Below are 23,593 nucleotides of genomic sequence, written 5' to 3' on the forward strand. Positions count from 1 at the left end.
GGTTACAACACGGTCCTATTTTTCCTTGGGATATGCTGTCTTTCGGGAACATCCATCCTCTTTCCTCCTCGACTTCCCCTATTTTCCCCCAAAAGAAATACATTTTACAATCAGGCTTTCTCAGGTTTGGCCAGAAATTGTTTATACGAACTATTTATTATCCCTCTTAACCAACCTCTTTCACAAAGAACTAATGAGCCAAGAGCGCCATCTTGTGTCCTACCTTGGAATCTTAAAAAGCGTTTTCACAGGATGCATGTCAAAGAGGGGAGGGTCTCCATCCCCCAGTTCAATAGCTGTGATCCCCAAGGACCAGACGTCACACCGAGCGTCATAGGAAGAGTCATACTGCTGCTCACAAGCAATGACCTATCAGACAAAAGCAAAACACATCAACCCCACTGCCACCTCAGATGTCCTAAAAGACCCTTGGACCATCTTAGCCCCCTCTTAGTTCCCTTGGTTACAATGATATTGAATTCCAGTGATAGTAAGGTATGTGTTATCTAGACCTTATTTGTGTGTGACTGATTTATCATCTAGGTGTTCATTAACTTTTTAAAATATGTGCTTTCAGTACAATAAACATACACTGAACCCTCTAGGTACCAATCACAGTGCAAGGGGAGACACAAGGGTGCATACCTCACTGAGCTTGCTCTGACATCCCTTAAGGAAAGGCTTCATCTGCATCCTTCACCTCATTACCAGCTGCTGAATTCAACAGCAAGGAACAGTTGTTTGCAAAGATGTTTGTTTCCTGCACAAAATCCCCAGGAGTGTGGCCAATTAAGCAGAAAGATGTTTGAAGACTGGAACACTGATGTGGTTAACATAAAATAGGAACCACTCCCTTCCATCCCTTTTTTCTAAGAACATCTGCCCCCTCCGCCAACCCCAACAACTGGTTTGTATTTCAGTAGCAGCTGCTTCTTCTAGTACTGGCTTGACTGGGTACAAGGGCAGCAGAACCGGGTTTGGGGAACATGGAACCCTGTGGGGAAATCTCTTTCCATCAACTTTTTTTTTTTTAAATATCTTATTTATTTATTTGAGAGAGAGAGAGAGAGAGAGAGAAACAGCATGAGAGGGGAGAGGGTCAGAGGGAGAAGCAGGCTCCCCACTGAGCCGGGAGCCCGATGCGGGACTCGATCCCAGGACTCCGGGATCATGACCCGAGCCGAAGGCAGTCGCTCAACCAACTGAGCCACCCAGGCGCCCCTCTTTCCATCAACTTTTTGAGTCAGACAGGAAAAGACCTTCCACTCAGACTTGTGGCTATCACAGTGGGCTTGGAAGAAGGTTGGGGTAGACCAGAGAATGTGGAAGAACCAGGTGTCCCTATTTGACCTGAAATCGGCCTCCTCGACCAAGGATGACCCATGGCTACAGGCAGGTAGGAAACTTTGCACCGCTCCAAACAGCTATGAGGTAGACAAGCGACATCCCTGCAGAGCACTGGGGGAGGGGGGCAGTGACAGGCCTGCCTGCCCTGATACGCCACCAGAAGGTATTTGGCTTTGATTCTGAGTAAGATGGGTCAACTGGCCATGAAGAGCAGAGTGACAGATTTGGCTTACCTGTTAGCAGGATCACTCTGGCTGGTGTGCTGAGGATACATTAAAATGGGACATGAGTAGAAGCAGCAAAACCAGTTTAAAATGCTACTACAAGAATCCAAACTGCAGTGAGAAATAATCAGACTGATTATGTAATTTTGAAGGCAGAGCCAACTAGATTTGCTGACTAGAGCTTATGAGAAAGAGGAGTTGAAGACGAGTCCACAGTTTTTGACTGAGCAATTCCAGAATGGAACTGGTATTTGATGAGATGGGGAAAACAGGAGGAGAAACAGCTTTGGGCTGAAAGGCAGGAGCTCCATTTAGGTAGGACATGTTAAGTCTGAGATGCTGGTGAGAATTCCAGATGGAGTATTTTAGCCAGGTGAGTCTTGTACCTGACTAATGACCTGGAGAATAAATGTGTGTTGTTTTAAGCCTCACATGTGCAATACTATAATTTGCAGTGACAGAAAACTATTATATCTCCTCTTGGCCAGATCTACTTAATTGGACTTGCAATGACAAATATGCCTACCATCTTGCCTGAGACCTGGTGCTTTTGCTCTTATAATTGCCCTCTACCCTTATCTTCTGGTTTCCGAACTGAAGTATATCTTTTCATATTCCTACACCCCTGGCCTGATCCTAGCCCTCTTCTCTGAATAGACTAACCTGCCATAGAATATCCTGCCATTTTACACGTGATTTTCAAACGTGCATTCATACTAAAGTTCAAATAATTCCAACTTCAGAAGCAGAAGCCATTTCATAGCCCCCCCAAGACCTCCCCTTCATACCCCAATCAAGTGAGAAACACTGCTATTTTTAAAGATCTCCAGAGAAGGCTATTCAGCACCTTCCCTTTCAGAAATGACATTTCTAAACATGTGGAACAAACATAATTTTAGACCTATCAATCAGCAAATAGTTCACCATTCTTACATGTTCCTATGAGGGAAAGAAAAATAAGACTGTCCTTCTCCAACAAAAGCTATGGCCAATTAAAATTTGAAGTGAACCTATAATAAGTAAATGACAAACCATGTCCACTCTAAATGTCCTAAGACAATGTGTACTAGCATGTCCAATAAAGGATATGGGCTCCAAATGCTTGGGATATTAGAGGGAGACCATGCCAGGGGAAGCAAGACAACAAAAAGTCTCTAGTGCCCAAAGTCCACACCTTCTGGGAAGAAATTCAAATCAACTTCTAGCCATCTTGGATGGGACACAGAAGGCAATTCCAAGAACCCATCCAAATGTGGGAATGGAGATATCCTAATGTTTCGCAAGTGCAGTCATGAAATATTCAAAACATTTATCTGGTTTCAACTTCTCTTTACAGACTTTATCTTCAGTTCTGTCTGACTAATAGAAAATTATCTTTTGGCCAAATTCTCCTCCCAAAACTTAGTTTGTAATTCGACAAAGAACTTCTTTAAGATCAGCTTTCCAAAAAAGTTTACAGAAAATTTTGCTACTAAAATAATTCACAAATAATTACTGAGTACCCATGAGTCAGGCATGGTACCAGGTCCTAGGGAGAGAAAGCTAAATTCACTCTGAATTTAATCTTCATAATCTTCTATGAGGTAGGTGCTATCATCACTTTGCATAGGGGTGGGAACTAAAGCATAGCGCAGTTAAATGGGCTTACCCATGGCCCACAGCTAGTCATTGTAAGGGTCAGAATTTGAACCCAGGCAGAGAAGAGACAAGTAAACAAATCATTATAATATGGCAAGTGTTCTACACAATAAATGTTATGCTCAAAGAATGGCTGAATTATCAGCTTCTGCCCTCATATTTTGAATAAATTTAGCCAGGTTTCTTGAGATTTTTGTCATTTAAACTCCCATCCCCTCAGAAGGAGTCTCTTTCAGGACCGATCTTTCACAGAAGTAAAAGACCCTTTATGTGGGCTGTATGTGTGATGGGATTCATGGATGCACCCTAAGAGGATGCATCACAACTGAGGTCAACACATCCTGGATTCTTTATCTATCCAACACCAAAATCTACAACTATGTCTTTTTTTTTTATTAACATAATGTATTATTTGTTTCAGGGGTACAGGTCTGTGATTCATCAGTCTTACACAATTCACAGCGCTCACCATAGCACATACCCTCCCCAGTGTCCAACACCCAGCCACCCCATCCCTCCCACCCTCTACCACTCCAGCAACCCTCAGTTTGTTTCCTGAGATTAAGAGTCTCTTATGGTTTCTCTCCCTCTCTGGTTTCGTCTTGTTTCATTTTTCCTTCCCTTCCCCTATGATCCTCTGTCTTGATTCTCAAATTCCTCATGTCACTGAGATCATATGATACTTGTCTTTCTCTGATTGACTTATTTCACTTAGTATAATACCCTCCAGTTCCATCCACGTTGTTGCAAATGGCAAGGTTTCAATTTTTTGATAGCTGCATAATATTCCATTGAATATATATATCACATCTTCTTTATCCACTCATCTGTTGATGGACATCATGGCTCTTTCCATAGTTTGGCTATTGTGGATATTGCTGCTATAAACATTGGGGTGCAGGTGCCCCTTCAGATCCCTACATTTGTATCTTTGTGGTAAATACCCAGTAGTGCAATTGCTGGGTCATAGGGTAGCTCTATTTTCAACTTTTTGAGGAACCTCCATACTGTTTTCCAGAGTGGCTGCACCAGCTTGCATTCCCACCAACAGTATAAGAGGGTACCCCCTTCTCCACATCCTTGCCAACATCTGTCATTTCCTGACTTGTTAATTTTAGCCATTCTGACTGGTGTGAGGTGGTATCTCATTGTGGTTTTGATTTGTATTTCCCTGATGCTGAGTGATATTGAACACTTTTTCATGTGTCTGTTGGCCACTTGGATGTCTTCTTTGCAGAAATGTCTGTTCATGTCTTCTGCCCATTTCTTGATTGGATTATTTGTTCTTTGGGTGTTGAATTTGTAAGTTCTTTACAGATTTTGGATACTAGCCCTTTATCTGATATGTCATTTGCATCTACAACTATTTCTTAAGGAGAAGTAATCCCATTCTCCTTAGCACAGTATTCTCCTTATTTCAAGGTAAAATAAAGCTGAGTTAAGAATGCTTAGATGGTCTATTGGTCTTTGGTTCCCTTGCCCCTAGGAGAAGGCAACCTTTCAAACAGCTCTCTGAATCAGAATGTTCTGGTACTCTCCTAAGAAAAGGAGACTGGCAATGGCAAATAAGTATACTGTGCTGAGACCAAGTTTCCCAGGTTCTGTAAGTCATGTTAAAGGGGTAGAGAGAGACAGGGTGAGATGGCATGGACTTAGGCCCAGGACCCCAAACACCTCATTGTCTCATACCTCTCCACCTCACCTCACTACCACCACACCAAGGAGGAGACATGCCCAAGGCAAGTGTATACACTCTTGACCTCAACCCTTTGCTTCAATCACAGGAGTATAAATGAGGCCGGTGGCAGTGGAATAGGGAGGATAGAAGAGGCGTAAGAGAGAGCTCAAGAGAAGACCTGCAGGACTTAATATGGAGATGGATTTAATATGGGAGGTTAGGGAAAGGGACACACCCAGGAAGACTGACATTTTGATCCTGGGTGATCAGGAGAATGATGGTGCCGTCAGGGATGTCAGGAGGAGAAGTCAGTTTGGCAGGCAGTATGACAAGTTCAAACTGTGTCTGAATTCTACCCCTCACCAGACGTAGAAAAATCGCTTATACTCTTGGGAGCTCACTTTTTTTTCACATGTAAATGCAATAAGAAAAGCAAAATTCTGTTAAGATCAGAAACAGAATATATATTAAAGGGTAACGATAAAATACATGTTTTCAGTGACAATGTACATTAAGTTTTATATTACAGTAAATATATCTCACATTTCAGAACGCTATAGATTTAAATCTTCCCATTGTTAGTTGCCAACAAAATGTGTAGTTTTAATACACAGTTATAAATACCAGAAGCAGATACCAGGTTGTTTATCATGAACTCTAACAAATTTGTGTATCTATCTTAATCAAGTATTGTGAATTGAAAACCTGCTAATAAATGTCAATTTTATAAAGTATGGATTCTCCAAAGTTGATTTTAAAGTCCCAGAGCATGTTGGAGGTTGATATGAAGAGGATGTGCCTTCTGGAATATTCCATGAGACATGTGTATGGACTGTTACAAAATGTTTAGTGTACCTGGCAAAGGCTAAGAGCATAGCGTTAAATGAGTCAAAACAGAGACAGGGTCCTAGTGCAGTAATTGGTAGTGGCCTAATGGCTCCAAGATTAAAATATTCTCTCTCTGAGTCTCGATGAGTTTCAGAGGTATATAAAGCCCTACATACTTCTGCATAGCCTCCTTTAACAATCCTCAAGTCTCTGGCATACCAGTGAGTGTTTATACTGTTTCTGAGTTTTAATAAATAGTTTTATCCACTTGGCGTTAATCTACTATTAACCTCATCATTTTTTTTTTTTTTTATGTTTTAAAGGGGCCAGGGCCTTGATGATCTCGCCAAAGTTACTCCTGAAGTAAACATAAGTAACCCAGGGTAAGGATTATGTCCTATCTTTCTTCCCTCCCTGTCCACATCAATTTGTGGCACACTTCAGAGAAGCTGTGTTGAAAAATCTTCAGACTGGAATCAGAAAGTCTGAACTCCATTATTTTCCAGCTGAGTGCCTTTGAGCAAGTCCCTTGAAAACTCTGAGCTGAGGCTTCTTTAGGTACATCTATAAAATGGAAGGGTGGGAATGAATGATCTCTGCTATCCCTTCCAGCTCTTATACTCTTATGGCTTTATACTTTCCAAATAAGTGACTTTGGGGTTGATCTCAGAGAGGATAACCTCTCCATGCAAATTAGCTAGAGCAAACAGATTATTCTGGGGTGTGAACCGGAAGGCTGGAACCTTAGAGATTTTATTGCCAATATTTTGTAAAAGGTCTCAAGGTCTATGAAAAGATGCTGGTTGCTGTGGTAATGCCTCTGTTAGGGAAGATGAGCTTCAATGACAGAGCACTTGTTTGGATGCTGGTTAATGGAGCACGTCCAGGTTCCTACCCTGAAATGCAAGCTTATGGCTTTTCTGGTACACTTAGATTACACCGCTGCTTATTTTAGGAAGAGGAAACACACTAATGCTTGGATTACTAGCAATATCTATGTGTTAGCAGCCACAGTGCCCAATGGAGATAGCTATTTTACCCGGAGGTGGGCCTGAGCCTCCCAAATGTCGGTCGTTACCACCTTGGCTGCCAAAAACTTTTCTTTCCGGAAGGGCATAAGAATAAGAAATAAGTGTTCACTAACCGTTTAGCTTTACTGGTCTTTGGAGCAAAGGCTAGCGGTCAACCCTCTTTGTTAGGGCAGTTCTCCTCAGCCTTCTTCAGGCTAACGAATTCCAAAGTTCCAGACTCTCTAAATCTGCCTTGTCATTCCTTCCGGCCCCGCAGAGGGAACATCTCCTGTCCTCTCCTGAAGGAGTTCAGGGGGTAAAACTGCACCCACAACTTGATAACACAACTTTGACACATATCATCTCCTGGTCCACCGTTGGGCATGGTCGGCTGATTTCTGTTGCGGATGGGTGACCCTTTCCTCAGTTACCAGGGAAACGGCAGAGAAAAAACCACTTAGTAGCTCTTGGATTGTAGAAAAAGTTTGTACCTCTGGCTGGTGAAAGAAAATCCCAGAGCCAGGCATTTTCATTTTGGTTTTGCCTTTCCCTTACTGGATTACTTTAGCAAATGACCTAATCTCCCTGCACCTCTTCTTCCCATGCAAACCAAGTAACCCTTTTCTCTGGGCCTTGTCTGATTCACTGATTATGAAAATGCTGGTTACCCAGCTTTTTCTGTGGTATCAAAAGTTAATTGTAGATATAATTGCATCACTGATATATGGGTAATATCTATTTTATTTACTTCTTTAACCCTTTTTGCATTTTCTGAAGTGTCCAGAGGGACCGTGAATTATTTCTATAACAAAAGCAAATGTCTGTTTTTTGTCTTGAAAATGTAAATAAGTATTGAAAAGTTTGCCTTAATTTTCAAGGACGTCTTTTGTTCCTCCAGAGTATTTATTTGCTGTTGGGATTTTTCATCAACGAGTTGTCAGGTTTAAAGGTAGTGTCAGTCATGAAATGAGGTACCCGTGAGATTAATACAAGAAGAATTAAAGAAATTCCCTTCCCAACAATATCCCTTTCTATTGTAAGCACAAGGCTACAGGGAGTACTTTCACTTTCTTAGGCCATCACCATCCCATGAAATGCCCCATGATTATAGTTTCATTTCAGCCTTGACTAAGAGTAGGGCTTGCTGATAAAGCTCTGAAGATAGAGGTAAGATCCACTTTCTATCTCTTGCAAAAAGACTTGGGCTATAGGAACCTGAGGGAACAAAACAGTCTCTCCTCATCTCAAGGTCTTCACTATCTAAAAAGAACACCTCTATTAGATTAGATGTAAAGGGGATAAAAGACAGTAACATATGAGCTCCTGCATTCAGAAAACCTAGATTTCTCTGGCAAGATATTTAATTTAAACCATTTATCAAATTATATATCCAAGTGCTGCTGGGCTGAAATCTCTTTCAATAATGTGATTTTAACCAATACTTTCAAGCAAGTAGTATTATAGGAGCACCATCTAACATAAGGAAAAATATTTTTTACTCATAAAAAATAGCTGATCAAACTTAAAAAATAATAGATGTTATTCAGACTATCTCATTTTCCCACTAATATTTTAAAATGTCACTAAATATGCAGTTAGGTTTGCCTTATATGTTCTGATTTCTCACCTTACTAGAATTGATCGTGTGATCCAAAATTATAATCAAAGCTCGAGATTAAAATTTCACTCAAGTACACAGGCAAAATGTTATTTCAAGAGCTAAATTCAGCTTTAAAATCGGCAGGGCAAATAGACCTAAAGCTATTAATCCTTGCCTGACCTTGAGCCCAAAAATGCAGTCAACACACTGGCAAATAAGATGGGCTGAGAGGTAGGCAGGCAAATAGGATTCCTAATTTTGCTTATGTAATTTACGCAGCATAATTGGTATATGTTATTGATCTTACAGATTTCTAAAACAGAACTTCTCTGGAACTGGAAGTTTCAGTTATAAATATTCCAGTGGCAAATATTATTCATCAGTTTCACATACAAGCAACTTAAAGTGTTACAAGCTGAGATACTGAATAAACATATGAAGGCTCTTCCCTTGGATGAAATATAACTTCAAGGAAGGATATATTTGAGATTTGCTTGAATATTTTTGCAAAGGGGAGGTGGACTAGAAGAACTGAAATTGATAGGGTTGGGTTTTTGGGGGGGGCTTCTTTCAGAAAACTCAAGGCTAGACTTGCACTTACATTTTGTATACTGAGAAATTGCCAAAAATGATTTATATTATCTTTATGAAATTCAGGAAGTTCTCTAATTAAAATATAATGTTCTATAAGGCTTTTCTCAGGATTGCTAACATTCAACTTATACCTTTAGAGAAATAAAACAAGGTTCAAATTAATGCCTACACAATACCAACTTCCCACCATGGTAGTGGAGGTTAGAGGTGGACTGGTCTTGGGTTTGAGGCCAGCACACAACACTGATTTTTGCACTTAAATTCCCCAAAGCCCCAGGAATGTGTCATTTATTCTTATTTATGTGATAAGCCCTGTACTCAAACTCAGGACCAATATTCACAGAACTCTTTTGTGAAAGGTAAATTAGTGTGCCCACATTTTTCTATGTGTCCTCAGTACTCAAAAGGTTCTGAATCCATGTAAGGACACTGAGAAGACAGCATCTATGAACCAGGAGGCTAGCAGGCCCCACCAGATAATGAAGCTGCTAACACGCTGATTTTGGACTTCCAGCCTTTAGAACTGTGAGAAATAAATGTTTAATTTAAAAAAGAAAAAAGGCTCTAAAGGAGCACATTTGCTTGAAAACCCAGGATAACCCCACTGCCCTCCCCTGCTGCGGCAGCTTTCCCCACTAGGAATGGATGCTAGAAGGGATCTTAGGATTCATTCAACCCCCTTGGAAACTTAAGTCCCAGAGTTGGGGGTGGGGGGTGGGGATGTGACTTGTCCAGAGTTACACAGCTGGTTTGTGGCCATACCAGGAGCAAGCTCCATGGTTCCCCCACTACCTTCCTGAGTGAGGCATCTCCTGGGAATTCTTATTAAACAGGGAATGCTAGGTCATTGCCAAAGAGATTTCATGTACCATAAGCCACAGCCACAGGAACTTCATTCTGTGAGCATATAAGCACACCCTCCACTTAAGCAGGCAGCTTTACTGCCACGTCTCACTTCCTTGCTGCCCCTTCCCTTTACCAGCTAATGCTCCCTTTGTACCAGAGTTCAGTTAAGGAAAGAATGAGTAGCAGTTTTACAGTTCAGTTCATTTTACAGCTTGTTAGGTCAGGTTTAATTACCCCAGTGAGGAAACAGATTCAGAAAGGTTAAGAAACCTGCCCAAACTCACACAGCTAGTAGGTAATAGAATTGAAGCATGAGCCCACAATAAGAAACTAATGGCGGGGGAGGGGGGGCAGCGCGGGGCGGCGGGGGGAGTTTTCTCCTCCATAATACATCTGAAAAATAGGAAGGGAAGCAAATCAAATAGAATATCTGAATGCTCCAACATAGGCATACCTCTTTATTTGCAAGTTGTCTCTGGATTCTATCCTCTCACAGGCTGGTGTCACCATGCAAACCAGGATGCCCTTGGGAATGTCATACATTCCTACTAGATAGTCATTTCCTTTAACCTTCTAAGACTAAAGAAGGTGTGGAAAAAACCTGGGACATAATACAGCACCACAAATACTAGTCTCCCCACATCCCACCTGCTCCTGCCTCACCCTCACCCCAAGGCTCCTCTGGGATCCCATTCCGAAGGCTGAATACCCTCCTCCCTTTGCTTCCTCCTCCAGCTCAGTGACCATCAAGCAAAAGACCAAATGCAGGGTCTGGCCTAGGCAGGAACTCCCTTTCATGGGGCTGAGCCCCCAGGCCCTGGCAGGCCAGTGGAGGCACTGATGGGAGTGTAGCCACCAGGTAACTTGGGACTCAGCTCAGGAAGAGCCCAGGCTGGGTCTGACATTCCTTCAGCAAGCACTTCAGCAAACAAGAACAGTTTGGCCCTTCTCACCTCCCCAGGGGGGTGGGAGGACAGCCTAGAAAGCTCCAAATGTTCACAGAGGCCATTATTTTGATACTTCTTGCTCGGCACTGAGTGGGGGATGGTAAGGGTAGAGGGGATATGACGCCTCTGCTCTGGGCCTCACATGCTTCTGCACATCTGGGAGCTGAAGCCCTCAGAGGGAGTTCTATATTTAGACCCACCAGGAGGAGGGTAATGACATGTCACCACCACCTCCAGGGCCAGCCCCCCACCTCTGCACTAACGTATGACACATGACTCAACTTCCCTGCAGAGCTCCAGCTGAGGGGGGACCTCTCAGCTGAAGCTGAGGTTAAAGGCTGGGGCTGCACTCAGTCATTTCACCCTGGCCCTGGGCCCTTTACCCACCAGGGCCCCAAGTACCTGGGTTGTGCTTCAGAGCCCTTCAAGGCAGAACCACTGTGGGAATGCAGGCAGGGTCAGCCCAGAACAAGGAGGAAGGGAATCCCTCTGTTTCTTAGAAGCTGACACAGGAGTCTGGAGGGAATCCAGGAACACAAATGGCTACAGAATCTCAGGAATAAATGTCTTGGGGGAAGACACATAGGTCTTCCAGGCAGTGATCTGGGTTCTAAACCCCTCACTTGAATCTCCTGAGCAACCAAGGCCTGCATTCCTTACAGTGATATGACTGGCACATGGGATCCCAATAATCCCCAGCCATTTAAAACAAAGTCAGGTAAAAATGGACTCTAATGTTCTCACCATTTTTATCACTTCAACCTTACTGACAGCTTGGAGAGATCCTGCCTTCATTATCAGAGGAATACTAGAGCCATGGAATATGGGAGCTAGAAGAGGCTTTTCTCCCTAAAAACTGTATATGTTCTCTGAAAAACAGAAGGGAGCTTGGAGGCAGAAACTACCCAAGCCTATCTCTTCTTCTTACAGAAGAGACCAGATTAGAGAGGAGTGAGGTGCAGACACTGTGCACCACCATTTTTTAAAGTACTTACTATGCCAGGGACTGCACAAAAAATGTTCAGTGCGTCACCTAATTTTGTCCTTTGAAGCTGTTCTTTTTTTTCTTCTTCTTCTCATTTTACCTCTTTTAACTTCTCCCACCTTACTAATCACAAATATTCAAAATTTGCTCCCAGGTCTGACTCCAAAATGTGTGCTCTTAACTTTTCTACCCAAACTGAAGCCATATTAAAATAACTGAACCACAAGCACTTTTTAAAAATGAGTGGCAGAGCTAAAACTAAAATCTAAATCTCCTAAATTCTCTTCTGAAGAACTTTGTCATTTTATTTTTTTTGGATCCTTCCCTTGGGTATTAATCACAATGACTTCTAGTGTCATGTTGAATGATTACATTTTCCTCAACATATTAGGAAGGATAATTCTTACCTAAAATAATTTTGAAATTGAAAGGGTTTACATCTTACCTGGTACACTGGTGGTCACAATTAAACCATTTGCGCTAGTATAGTGGTTAAGAGGAAGGATTCTGGAGCTAAATAGCTGGGTTCAAATCCTGGTGACATCATAATACTTTGTCCAAGGACAAGAACAGTATTTTCTGTGACTTACTTAATCTAAAACATTGGACTAGTAAGAGCACTGACTTTATGGAGTTATTGTGAGGATTATAAATGAATTCATTCGTATAAAGCACTTAGTGCCAAAAGATGTCTACACCCCTATGTTTACTGCAGCATTATTTACAATAGTCAAGATATGAAGCAATACAAGTGTCCATCAATATGTGAATGGATAAAGAAGAACATGGTCTTTATATACAATGGAATATCACACAGCCGTAAAAAAGAATGAGATCTTGCCATCTCTGACAACACAGATGGACCCAGGGGGTATTATGCTAACAGAGAGAAAGACAAATACCATATGATTTCACTTACATGTGGAATCTAAAACACAAAAGAACAAACAAAGCAGAAACAAAACCCTAAATACAGACCACAAACTGGTGGTTGCCAGAGGGGAGAGGGATAGGGCAATGAGCAAAATAGGTGAAGGGGAGTGGGAGGTGCAGGCTTCCAGTTATGAAATGAATAAGTCATGGGGATGAAAGGTACAGCATGGGGGATATATAGTCAATGGTATTTTAATAGCTTTGTATAGTGACAGATGGTAGCTATACTTACGGTAAGGACAGCATAACATATAGAGTTGTTGAATTATTATACTGTACTCCTGAAATTAAAGTAACACTGTATGTCAACTATACTTCAATAAAAAAAAAATAAATAATAAAAAATCATTCCTAAAAAAAATAAAAAATAATGCACTTAGTACCTGGCACATAGTAAGCACTCAATAAATGCTAACTCTTATTTGGGGACCAAATCCATTAGCTAGAGCTTAGGAAGCAAAATGGTAATAATGACAATAATATTTCAGTTCTGTAGTGTTTTATGGCTTTCTGAGCCCTTCAACACAAAATATCTCATTCGTCATCTCTAGTCCTGGCAGTGTCCAAGGAAATAGCGTTATCGTGTCATTTAGCTAGGAAAGGCATAATTAATGAAGGCAAGAGTGGTGCAAAAAGCCTGTGATATTTCTGCATTGGTGTAAGCTTGTTGTTATGGCAACCGTCCCCTGTCAACGACCCTTTTTCAGGCAGAGAGAGACCCAGTTTTGGAGCTGTCACAGCACATCTGTTTCTCTGCTCAACTGATTAGCTCTTGTTTGCAACAACGAGCAGATGGAAGTAAAAACAAAAAAAAAATTTTTTTTTTCTAAAAAGAAGCAAATGTTTACCTCATCCACAAGTCTGCTTTCTAATACAGAAACAGATCTTTAGCTGTTTTAAGAAGATGCCGAGTAAACTGCATCCTTAATATATGGGCCACTTCTCTCCCTGGTAGGACTGCAAATTGTAGTCAACTATAAATTACAGGTGACAGGTCCTTCATGTATGTCTTTTAAAATGTTTTGTCTCATGCTCTAGTTTCAGAGTATTCTTCTACTACATCTCTGTCTTTGTTTTATGAGCTCATACAACAAAGTGGGTTGGGAAACCTGAATTCTGGGACCAAGACTGCTCTGAACTAGCACAGAGAATAGCCTCTCCCTGCCTTAGTTTCTTCATCTGTCAAATGGGACTTGCATGCCCATGCTCTGAAAGGCCAAACAGTTCCGCTCCTTACTAGGTATGTGGACTTGGGCATGACCTCTCCTATACATTTCTTTGAGCCTCACTTTCCTCAGTGGTAAAATGGAGAAAAAGCATCTACTACAGAGAGCTGTTGAAATGAAATGATGTGTTAAATACCCCTAACCTAGTTCCCGATACATTAATGTGTCCTCAAGCAAGTGAAAGTCCCCTTCCCACCATACACTTCCTTAGCAGGTACAATATTCAAACTATCTGACACTCAGCTGGCTCATGGCACTGGAGCTGGTCCTTGGGGTCCCTTGCTTGACAGATATTACCTATAGTGGTTGAACCATTAGGAGATCTGGGGTGTCCCAAGGAAAGAGACAGGCACCTCTGGTGGCCAAGGAGCACTCAAGGGGCTCTGGAGGCCAGCCACTTACATCCAGAATAGAAGTATTTCAATATTTTACCAAGCAGCATGGCCACACCCATGCATACCAGTTAACTCTAAGGCATTATTCTAACATAGTCTACAAATGTCCCCAATAAAAATAACAATGATACTTTGGTCCTTTTTCTTGAGTTTCAGTCATTTACAAACATTCAGTTTAATTCTTTGCTACATGTGACGGTGGGAAGGGAAGATGAAGGATCAATTTCCCCAACCCCCCACCATCACCATCAATACACATAAAGTAGGCCTGTATCCCTTTTTGTTATAGACCAGGATATTACCAGGCATGTAAGTGATGCAAATACTAGCTGAGCAATACCAACACTGACAATGGACATGGGTTGTATTGGAAATCTTCTAGTTCAGTGGGTCACAAAATATAGATTCTAGTCACCGTTACCCACCTACCCACTCAGTGTCCCTGAGCACTTAGCCTGGCAGAACCTTGGATTCCTTATCTATTAAGTCATGTACTCATGCCTAACCGGCATCCTCACAGATAGGTGTGACCACTTAAAAAATAATATCTGTAAAAGTTCCATGCAAATGTGAGATACTATTATGCATATTATTTATTATAAGAAATTGGCTGTCAGGAGACAGTAGAGGAGAAAAGAGACAATAAGCTACATAGCTTATAGGAAGACTGTGTTAAATATATATATACATATATGTATGTATGTATATATATATATATATATGTCTAAGATATAGGCTAAAGTTAAGAGGCAGGGAGACCAGAAGTTCAATGTAAACGGAGGGTTGAAGGAGGTAACCTGAGTCAAACATCTCAGGAGATAATTAAAAAAATGCTTGGCTAGAGATCAGGTAGGACAGAACAAAATTCTGAAGGTGCTGAGTACCCAGGTGGGAAGGCAATTTGTTATGCTTAGTACATCCAGAAAGAACTGTGTTTGCCTTAAACACCTGAGGCTGTGAGAGAACAGTGTGTGTGCGAGCGTGTGTGTGTGTGTGTGTGTGTGTGCAGAGAGCCAAAGCTGAGCTCTCTAAGCTAGCTCCTCTAACATGCAGACCTGTAGATCCCAAAAGACTGGCTGATTAGGGCGCCTGTGTGGTTCAGTTGGTTAAGGGACTGCCTTCGGCTCGGGTCATGATCATTGAGTCCCGGGATCGAGTCCCGCATCGGGCTCCCCGCTCAGCAGGAAGCCTGCTTCTCCCTCTAATCCTCCCCCCTCTCGTGTACTCTTTCTCTCTCTCTCTCTCTCGTTCTCGCTCTCTCAAATAAGTAAATAAATAAATCTTTAAAAAAAAAAAAAGACTGACTGATTATCCTGGAAACTTGAATTATTTACTACAGAGGAGGGGTGTTAAGAATCTGGAGGGTCGTTATGGGTTGAGTTGTACCCTCCAAAAAAAAATATGTTGAAGCGCTAACCCTCAGAACCTCAGAATGAAAACTTATTTGGAAATAGGGTTGCTACAGATGTAATTAGTTGAGTTAAGGTGAGGTCATACTGGAGCAGGGTGGGCCCCCAATCCAATGTGATTGGCGTCCTGATGAGGAGATGGCCATGTTAAGGCAGAGACACAGAGGGAGAGGGCCTTGTGACTACAAAGGCAGATCCTGGAGGCCAAAGAATACTGAAGACTGCCAGCAAACCACCAGAAGCTAGGAAGAAGTGAGAAAGGATCTTGGAGGCTTCAGAGGAAGCGAAGCCCTGCTGATGCCCTGATTTTGGACTTCTAGCCTCCAGAACTGAGAGATAATAAATTTCCATTTTTTAAGCCACAGAGTTTGTACTACTTTGTTATGGCAGTCCTAGAAAACAAATATGGAGCAGACAGCCTTTGATGCCAGGACGGGAGGAGAACCCTCTTTAACTTCTTCAACACAAAATCAGCCTCATGGAAGTAAAGGGGGGCATCTGTTTGTACCAAGGGTACTTTCACTGGTGGCTATTGGAATACTGGAGCCACTACTGCCCCTCAGATATTCACAGGCACGACTGCCCCCCAAGTCAGCCCGTACCTACGAAGCCACGCAGGTTGCAGCAGGCACAGCCGGGATTTTTGATGGCTTCACATAGCTGCTGAACCAACAAACTCTGCAACTCCCCACTTCTGTCCTTACACGAGAAACTTAATTTCCTATTGTTTAAGTCATTTTGCTCAGGGTAATCTGTTAAACACATAGTTTCTATGTTGAGTGTTTTTCTTTCCCTCTTGTCTTCCCTGAGTCATAGTATGAAGTACTATCACACTTAAGGGCACCCCTAGAATTCTTCTCCTTCTATTTTGCTGAGTTGATACTGCTTTTACCCAGTATTTTTCAACTTTAGTCGTATCCAGATGAGGCAGTGAGAGGAAATAAGTGGAGAGTGTTGACAATCTGAGAGTCAATGCCTGCCGCAGCTTTGAGCTACCCCAGTGAACTGTGCATTTGGACTGCTCATCAACATTTGATTGTGGTATGGTCACATTCCATTAGCTACCTGGTTTGTAGTATAGCCTACTTGAATTAAATATTGAAGTTACTCAAGCTGGTGAAATAAAAATGGAAATAAAATTGGGAAAAGAATAATTGGGTTCCATTTCTCAAAATTAAATAGGATCAAGGATCTTTCAGCTGCATTTTCAAAATAAAAGCACTGGTCACCTGCAATGATTTCATGCCACTGGTATTGGCACTGCATGCATTGTTGTCATGTTTAATCTAAACACCGCTTATTCACACTAGAGAAGGGAAAGCATATTAAGATCAATATACTATGCAGGCTGTCACATGAAGACAATGTTCATTTGAACCACTGCTGATTATACTTTCAAGAACTGCTCTTGGGGTGCCTGGGGGGCTCAGTCGTTAAGCGTCTGCCTTCAGCTCGGGTCATGATTCCAGGTCCTGGGATCGAGCCCCACATCGGGCTCCCTGCTCCGTGGGAAGCCTGCTTCTCCCTCTCCCACTCCCACTGCTTGTGTTCCCTCTCTCGCTGTGTCTCTCTCTGTCAAATAAATAAATAAAATCTAAAAAAAAAGAACTGCTCTTGACCCAAAGCTTTGCTCACCAGGGAGAGTACAAATGTTTGTGGAATCAGCCGGACAAATGGAAAATTGTTCCTGTGGACATTCTTACGCAGAATTATGAAGCAAAAAGGAGCTTTGTTGGAAAGAGTAATTTGCCATTTAGAAAATAAAAACATGAGGATTGTGTAGGCTTGATTGCCAATAACTGCAGCCCAGGACTGACAGCATACCGCCAGCACAAGCAGGCATCCTGAGAGAATCTATGAGGCAGGCATGAGCCATCAGGCACTTGCTGCTGAAAGGCACTGTCAAGGTCTCCACACGGCCATCTGCCTACACCTCAACTTAACCACTAGAGCAGGTAGGATGTCACGCTGGCTTTTCCCTGCTGAGAACACAACCAGTTCCAGACAATATGGGCAACAGAGGCTCACCACAGATCACTATACTGCCCCTTCTAGAAACATTCCACATATTTTATTCAACCCAGCTGAAACTGAAAAGTCACAAACACCGCATGAGAAATGTAGAAAGCCAAGGGCAGGCTTCTCTTATTTACATTTGTGATTGTGGGAACACCAGCTTGCTGTGGAAGAAACACCATCTTCGGTGTTATGTCACCCTATATATGAGCTGAGTGGCCTCAGTTATTCTTTAATAACAGATCAATCAAAATCTACAGAGAAATTTGTTGATACCAGTAGTTATAAAGCCTCTGCAAACTGCCCTCCAAATGCATCTTCTCCTTTGGCTTTTTTTTTTTTTTAACCAATGGATTCATTCATCCAACAGATGTTTACTGAGCACCTACTCTGTATCAAGCACTATGTTGAGGGTTTGACATCACAAGACCCGCTGACAATTACAATGGGATGATCAGTGTGCTAATGGAGCCTGTGAAAGCCGCAACAGAAACTTAAGGACAGGAGCCTCAGTGTCAGCCAGGGATCAGGGAAGGCTTCGTACAGGAGACAGATGCATTTGAGCTGAGCCCTGAAGACTGAGGAGGAATGGGTCAGAGTTCCGAGGGCTACTCCAAAAGACAGAACAATGCACGGAAGGGTTTAAAAGAATGCTATATCAACATGGATTTGGGGTGAACTGGTTGTTCACTACTCTTGAGGCTTAAGAACAAGTAAACTGGGAAATAGTAACCTAAGAAGAGGGTGGATAGGTAGATATGGGCTGGAATATGAAGGGCTTTGTTTACCTTCCAAAGGAGTTTTGATTCTGTCCTACAGTGTTTCTTAAAGTGGGGTTCACAAGGTCTCTATGAACATTTTTATGTTTTTGTTGCAATGATAATTTTATTAGTAATAAAATGGGAGGAACAGTGATAAAAACATATTCCAAATCATCTGGATGACCATCTGCCTCAGAATTTCAGTGCCCCTATTTATGTTTACTATTAAGTTGGCATAAGCCAACAGAGATGTACCAGTCAGAGACCAAAGGAGATGCTGTGTGAACAAAGATCACCCTAGCTGAGACTGAGTAAAGTGGTGAGAGAACTGGGTCACCGCATGGTACATGGCAATAAGGAGGACAAAGTAACTCAAAATAATACATGCTGTCATGCTCTGAAACATACTCATACTGCAAAGGAAAACTGAGTTTCATAAAACAGTGTCATCTGTCTCATTAAATTAAAGGTGTTTATTTGAATGATACTGGCTCTGTAGCTTTTTCATAACACATTTTTTTCCTTTTAGTTTTATAGTTCTATAAACATAAGGCAGAAGGAGTTTATATCTAGTTTCATGTTTTTTAAATCCTATTTAAGAAACATTTAAGATTTAAGTAAACACTGGAATCTGCAGGGTTTTTCTTTTTCTCCAAAATGGGCCCGTCCATAACCCAAGTATGAAAAAGGACCATAGAGAATGGTGAGCCATTGAAAAACTTTCAGCATATTGGTGTGAACTGACTGCTGTGTTAGGAGACCACCTACTTGTGCAGTCACATAGAGTAAGAACAGCCATGGGGTCAGAATGGAGATAGAAAGACCTCTAAGGAGATGAATGCCTCAGTCCTGTTACTAAAAGCGCCCATTTGCTTAATCCCAGAGACCTGCTCAGGGCACAGGCCCCAGTACTGTGGAATTAAATGCTGACAGCACAAGCAAAGCTGTATCAATGTTTCAGGGTATGCCTTATCTAGGTGGAAAATTCCCCAAACTTCTACATGATTCATCTCATGGAGGCCTCTGTGACGATGCCAGAACTAATTTAGGACCAAATCCCAGGTTTTACTAGAGAGCCAAAAAAGCACACGAGAAATTGCTATCTACCTGGTTAAGAACAACAAAAAAAACCCCCAGGACCTCTGCATATAGTGCCGTAGTCCGGCTGGAGCTGAACTCTTTCTTTTTACCAATCCATGTGTCACTGTGCTGCACCTATCCAGGGAAGGTGACTTTTTCTAACTTACACAAAGGCTGGGTGAACTTGCCAAGCCATGACCTGTGGAAAGAGCTGCATCTTCCGGAGGGAACACCTTTTTCTAATTGCATGAAGGTAACGTATAGGCTAGCTATGACTTAATCCCTGCTTTTCTCAGATTATGTGTCATCATCATCACTCCGCAAACCAGAACTTACAGTTCTGAAAATTTGGGGAAGCATATGATTTTCTCATAAAAAGGCATAGTACCAGCACACTCAACAACATAAATAAATGCCTTCTGCTTACCTCAGGAGCCATCCAGAATGGGGTGCCAACAGATGTGTTTCTCCGTAGACGTGTACTGGTGAGTTGAGCTGAGACACCTATAAGAAAAGGGTGCCATAATTCAGCAGTGAACAGAGGGTGATGCTAAACCAGAGGCTGGCAAACTTTTTCCATAAAGGGTCAGATAGTCAGTAGGCTCTGAGAGCCATATAGTCTCTATCATATCTAGTTTGCCACTAGAGAGCAAAAAGCTGCATGGACAACACAGAAACAACTGAGTGTGGTTGTGTTTCCATAAAAATTTACTTATGGGTACATATAAATTTCACATGTCATAAAATATTCTTTTGATTTTTTTCTCCCCAATCATTGAAAAATGTAGAATCCACTTTTCTTTCACAGGTCATATAACAGGAGGCAGGTCAGATTCAGCTGACCTGTAGTTTACCAAAACCGTAGTTTGCCAGTCACTGTGTAGGAGTACATAAGCGGGAGGGGCAGAGTGGTACCACTCTTATCTCAATCACTAGAATATTTTTTTTCATAATGAACATTCCTACCTGTATTGCTACAAAATTGGAATCAAAAGAGAGTATCGGGGCACCTGGGTGGCTCAGTCATTAAGCGTCTGCCTTCAGCTCAGGTCATGATCCCAAGGGTCCTGGGATTGAGCCCCGCATCGGGCTCTCTGCTCGGCGGGAAGCCTGCTTCTCCCTCTCCCACTCCCCCTGCTTGTGTTCCTGCTCTTGCTGTCTCTCTCTGTCAAATAAATAAATAGAATCTTAAAAAAGAAAAAGAAAATATCAAGGGGGACCTGGATGGCATAGTCAGTTAAGCATTTGGCTCTTGGTTTTGGTTCAGGTCATGATAGGGTCATGAGATGGAGCCCTGCGTCCGGCTCCAAGCTCAATGAGGAATCTGCTTGAGATTCTCTCTCCCTCTACTCTGCCCCTCCCGCTTATGTACTCTCTCCCTAATAGATACATACATACGTACATAAATAAATCTTTTAAAAAAAAAGAAAATATCAAGAACTGAACCCAAAATATCTCCCTATTATATTTCCAAAATATTTCAGGTGATTTCTTTCTTAAAATGGTGCTTCATTTAGTGGAGAAAGAAAATTGGCATGTATTATTTATAATAGAGCATCAGTGTAAACATAAAGAGTTTCTAGTCCCTTATCTTACCTAGAAGCCTGGAAACCTGGCAAGAAAACTATGTTTGTCAAATGGAAAAAGAAGCTGACTAAAAATATTATCATCTAGGCCTCAGTGTTGAGGACCAGAATTTTAATGTAATTCCAATGTATTTTATCTATCTGAAGTCTTCAGCTCTCTTCTTTATACAAGTGAATAAAGTAGAAGTAAAGATACACTGGATTAGGAGTCAGAAGTCCTGTTTTCCATCCCAATTATGCCTTTTCCTAATTGTATGACCTCAAGTAGACGCCCTCACTCTGAGCCTCAGTTTTCTTATCCTCAAATTGGGGATAATGATACCTGTCACACCTAACACAAAGGGTTCTTCTTAAAGATCAAATAAGAAAACGTGAAATAACTTAAAAATTGTAAAATATTTTACAAATATAAGGTATTCTTTCATGCCAAGCAGAAATCTAAGGCAGCCCTTAACAGAATGACAAGCACTGCCACTAAGGCTGTTGAGGATGAGAACTTAGAAACCTGAATCAGGCACAGTTTTGCCAAGGCCCAGGTTGTTTTGGGTGATGGTTGCTGGACACTTGCACTCTCTTTATTAGAAATCCGAAGAGGGCTCTCTAAACTCTATTGGCCATGGATAATTGGTTATTTTGCCAAATTCTCTAATTTTGGTTAAAAAAAAAACTTTTCTGTTTTTAGTTTCTAGAAATTTCTTTTGCAGCAACTGGATATTTAGGAACCTTCTACTGGCAAGATTAGGAGACTCACTTCAAATCACAAAGCTGGTTAGTGGATAAAGCAGCATTAATCCCCATCCTCATTCTCCTAGGCTCTTCCCCTCACAATACATGGACTGCCCTTGGGACCACGTGTAAAATACATCTCTGACATTATCCACAGCATATTCATAGGGTTATACCATTTCTTATAAATAAAGAGGAGCATAAGACTTGAACAAAGTCCCCTCTGCTATTTTTCTTTGCTTGCTCTTTTAGTAAAGAAACCAGTATACCTAAAGTAACTTCATCTATTTTTGAGTAATTTCTTCTAAGCAAATCATTCACTAATACATTTTAATACTGAATTCTTTCTTAACAATAAAACAATGAATATTCAAAATCATCAATCTTTTCTTCTACTATGTTGACATTTATAAAGAACATTTTAAAAAGTGCTTCTGTAAATGTTTTCTCATTATTTGTAACAATCAAAGTGAAGTACTAACTGTTGTGGAACATATTTAGAAGATTAAAGCATTCAATAAACTTAAAAAGGAAAACCAAACGGTTTGTTGGTTTGTGAATAGCAATACATGAATGTTGCAAAGAGATATTTAATAGGTCTCCGGCCTTACGTGATATTGCTCTGCATTTCCTCTCACACTTCCATTTCCTGTTAATGTTTCCAGTTCAACCAGCCTCACATGTAGCAGCAATAATCACAATTTAAAGGGATGTTAGCTGCCAGACCCAAAGGACTATTTTACCTTCTGCTCACTGGGAATAAGTATGCCTGAGGCTAGAAAAAGTCATTTGAAAGACCAAACTGCTTTCTCTTTTCATATGCAAAAGAAGAAATGACGAAATGTAAATTATAGACAACAGCCCTGAGATGAGAAAGTCTTCCCAGAAAACCAAGTTTTTCCATCAAATTCTTCTTCTGAAACATTTTTATTTTCTATCTTTAATAAAATTGCTTCAAAGCTGAAAATAGATTAACAAACACCATCTCCTAGGGTGATCCATCTGGTAAACCCCCCACTCTCCAGTCTGTGTTTGACTGGAAAGGCCCCTCAGCCTATGGGATAGCAGAGAGGCCCCAGTCTTCTGAGATTGCAATAAATTGTTGCCTTGGGCTAAACTGCACACATCGAGAAAACAAACGACAAGCAGTCATTACCAAAGTCAACGAGCTTAACTCCTCCTTCTGTTGTCAGAAGAATGTTATTCCCCTTGACATCACGGTGGATGATTCGGTTATTGTGCAAATGCTGAAGGCCCTGCATGGTGTCCCACCACCACCAAACAACAGGAAAGAGAAAGGGGAAATTTGAATGGTTATTTTAAAACAATTACCCTACCTTTAAAAATCCAATCAATGTCCACATTTGGCTACACCTCCCTGCTGTTATACACCTTGCATATTACAGGGCCATTTCCACTTGTTAATATGCAATTGTGATCCAACTGATTACAAATTGCCCCCTCTGATGTCATCCCCAGCCTCATGGATGTTCTTACCAAGAGGGCCCCATATAAGATGTATGAGATCATTGCTTGATCCAAATGCTGGCCGCACCTGAGTAGACCTTTGACAAGTTCGGTGACTGAGCCCCCATTACACAACTGCAAGAGGAGGTGCCAAGGAGAGAGATTCAGCAGGACATACAAAAGAAAAAGAAAAAGACATTAAGAAGAAAAGCTGATTATTGACCTGATGTAGTAAATTTACAGATCACAAAACTCCAGGTCAGAATAATTAAACTTCAAATTTACAATATACCGTCA

General features: G+C 41.5%; 1 protein-coding gene across 2 annotated transcripts in view; it reads right to left on the bottom strand.

The window, feature by feature from the left end:
• MYO3B (myosin IIIB) overlaps window positions 1-23,593 on the bottom strand; it is a 382,159-nt gene that overhangs the window by 347,622 nt on the left and 10,944 nt on the right. For both annotated transcript variants that reach the window (XM_088022122.1, XM_088022121.1), the window contains exons 3-6: window positions 23,327-23,431; window positions 22,986-23,085; window positions 19,945-20,021; window positions 224-369 (exon numbers count right to left, since the gene is read on the bottom strand). In XM_088022122.1, coding sequence (XP_087878248.1) covers window positions 224-369; window positions 19,945-20,021; window positions 22,986-23,085; window positions 23,327-23,431 — 428 coding nt within the window. The remainder of the gene's footprint in view (window positions 1-223; window positions 370-19,944; window positions 20,022-22,985; window positions 23,086-23,326; window positions 23,432-23,593) is intronic.

This window comes from Eumetopias jubatus, unplaced genomic scaffold, assembly GCF_037043125.1.
Source record: "Eumetopias jubatus isolate StellerSeaLion01/CBP00866 unplaced genomic scaffold, mEumJub1_p1.0 scaffold_3, whole genome shotgun sequence".
Classification (NCBI taxonomy): Eukaryota; Metazoa; Chordata; class Mammalia; order Carnivora; family Otariidae; genus Eumetopias; species Eumetopias jubatus.